The following is a 2,587-nucleotide window of genomic DNA, read 5'->3' on the forward strand; positions in this document are numbered from 1 at the left end:
CTTCCCCTCCGCCAGCCCTGGAGGCCCGCACTAGCGCTCTGCTCAGCACTCAGCCCTCACTGGCACCGCAGCTTCCAGCTTCCGAATAGCCATTATGCGCAGCTGAGACCGGCAGAGGCAGGGAAGCTGGGGAGCAAGTGAGCGAGAGGGGAAATGTGGGGAGTGATCCAGATGTGAGGATGACCCACGGGAGTCCACGGGAAATGCCAGCCCACTCGATACTGTGGCGCTGGACCATGGGGAGGTCAGCTGAAGGTGGCCAGCAGGAGGTGAGGGCAGGGGGCAGATGGGTGTAAAAGGAGCTTCAGAAGGAATGTAGGAAATCTCTAGATGGGGACTGGGCATGGTGGCATCCACCTGTCATCTCAGCTACTCAAGAGGATGACGTGGGCAGATCTCGGCATGGTGGCATCCCTCCGTTGTCTCAGTTACTCAGGAGGATGAGGTGGGCAGATCTCGGCATGGTGGCATGCCTCCGTCGTCTCAGCTACTCAGGAGGATGAGGTGGGCAGATCTGGGCATGGTGGCATCCCTCTGTCATCTCAGCTACTCAGGAGGATGAGGTGGGCAGATCTGGGCACGGTGGCATCCCCTGTCGTCTCAGCTACTCACGAGGATGAGGTGGGCAGATCAGTTGAGCCGAGGAGTTCTGTACTGTGTTGATGAGATGTCTCTGCTAAGTTCAGCATCAGTATGGTGACCTCCGGGGGGTGGGGGACCACCAGGTTGCCTAAGGAGGGCTGAACCGGCCCAGGTCAGAAACAGAGCAGGTCAAAAGTGTCCTGCTGTTCAGTAGAGGGATCATGCTTGTGAAGAGTCACTGTGCTCCAGCCTGGGCAATATAGCACGACCCCATCTCTAAAAAACAAATTTTAGAAAATGACTGGCGTGGTGGCTCATGCCTGTAATCCCAGCACTTTGGGAGGCCGAGGTGGGTGGATCACCTGAAGTCAGGAGTTCGAGACCAGCCTGGCCAACATGGCGAAACCCCGTCTCTACTAAAAATATTAGAAAATTAGCTGGGCATGGTGGCAGGTGCCTGTAATCCCAGCTACTTGGGAGGCTGAGGCAGGAGAATCGCTTGAACCAGGGAGGTGGAGTTTGCAGTGAGCTGAGATCGTGCCACTGCACTCTAGCCTGGGCGACAGAGCAAGACTCTGTCTCAAAAAATAAATAAGGAGGCTGGCCACGGTGGCTCACGTCTGTAATCCCAGCACTTTGGGAGACCGAGACGGGCGGATCATGAGGTCAGGAGATCGAGACCATCCTGGCTAACATGGTGAAACCCTATCTCTACTAAAAATACAAAAAAATTAGCTGGGCACGGTGGCGGGCACCTGTAGTCCCAGCTACTCGGGAGGCTGAGGCAGGAGAATGGCGGGAACCCAGGAGGCGGAGCTTGCAGTGAGCCAAGATCACGCCACTGCACTCCAGCCTGGGTGACAGAGTGAGACTCCGTCTCAAATAAATAAATAAATAAATAAATAAATAAATAAATAAAAGAAAAATAAACCTCTAGTTGAAGGGTGCAGATTGGATCTTAATAAGGCACATGTAAAAGCCGTGGGATCCAAACTGAAGTGTGTATTGATCGGGGCCACAGGAGGCTCCAGAGAGGCAGTGTGGTCTGGGGCTACGCACAGAGACTTGGCCTGGCTTGAATCCCCAGTTTGACCATTACTAGCTTGGGGGAGTCCCTTGACTTTTCTAATCTTTAAGGTTTTTTTTGTTTTTGTTTTTGTTTTTGTTTTTGTTTTTGAGGCAGAGTTTCACTCTTGCTGCCCAGGCTGGAGTGCAATGGCGCGATCTCAACTCACTGCAAGCTCCGCCTCCCGGGTTCAAGCCATTCTCCTGCCTCAGCCTGCCGAGTAGCTGGGATTATAGGCACCCACCACCACGCCTGGCTAATTTTTTGTATTTTTAGTCGAGACGGGGTTTCACCATGTTGGCCAGGCTGGTCTCGATCTCCTGACCTCAGGTGATCCACCTGCCTTGACCTCCCAAAGTGCTGGGATTACAGGTGTGAGCCACCGCGCCCGGCCTCATGGTGTTTTTTGACCAATAAAAGTTTTTAAATAGGTGGTCAAAAGTGTGTTTCAGCTTTTAGGGAGTTCCTAGCATTTGTGTCAAATGAAATCTCTGAAGAGAACCTGAAGGACGACCTTGACCAGTGAAACCCAAAGCGTAAACATCCTGACAGCAGTCAATGTGTGGCCACAATAGCATAACAAGTACGGGAGAAGAAAGGCTGTCTCTGTGGACACTAATTATTTATTTAAAGGGGAATACTAATTTGTGTTTTATCCTGTAGTTGGCTTCCTTTTCTTCCTCCCAAAGCTGTGGTGCCTGCCAGAGGACACTTCCCTCATTGACTGTGCCCAGGAGCAGCCTGATCAGAAGATTTTCCTTATGATTAAGTCATAACACATATAATAGCAACTATTGTTAATACCCTATTTATGATCTTTAAAACCCTCGGCCAGGCACGGTGGCTCACGCCTATAATCCCAGCACTTTGGGAGGCCACGGCAGGTGGATCACCTGAGGTCAGGAGTTTGAGACCAGCCTGGCCAACATGGTGAAACCC

At 52.0% G+C, this 2,587-nt stretch overlaps 1 protein-coding gene across 1 annotated transcript in view; it reads left to right on the plus strand.

The window, feature by feature from the left end:
- The window catches only part of LOC105544701 (large neutral amino acids transporter small subunit 4), a 31,907-nt gene continuing 29,320 nt past the window's right edge, over window positions 1-2,587 (plus strand). Inside the window, exon 1 of the mRNA XM_011987275.1 lies at window positions 1-269. Coding sequence (XP_011842665.1) covers window positions 180-269 — 90 coding nt within the window. The 5' untranslated portion in view covers window positions 1-179. The remainder of the gene's footprint in view (window positions 270-2,587) is intronic.

The sequence above is a fragment of the Mandrillus leucophaeus genome, unplaced genomic scaffold (assembly GCF_000951045.1).
Source record: "Mandrillus leucophaeus isolate KB7577 unplaced genomic scaffold, Mleu.le_1.0 Scaffold306, whole genome shotgun sequence".
In the NCBI taxonomy this organism is placed as follows: domain Eukaryota; kingdom Metazoa; phylum Chordata; class Mammalia; order Primates; family Cercopithecidae; genus Mandrillus; species Mandrillus leucophaeus.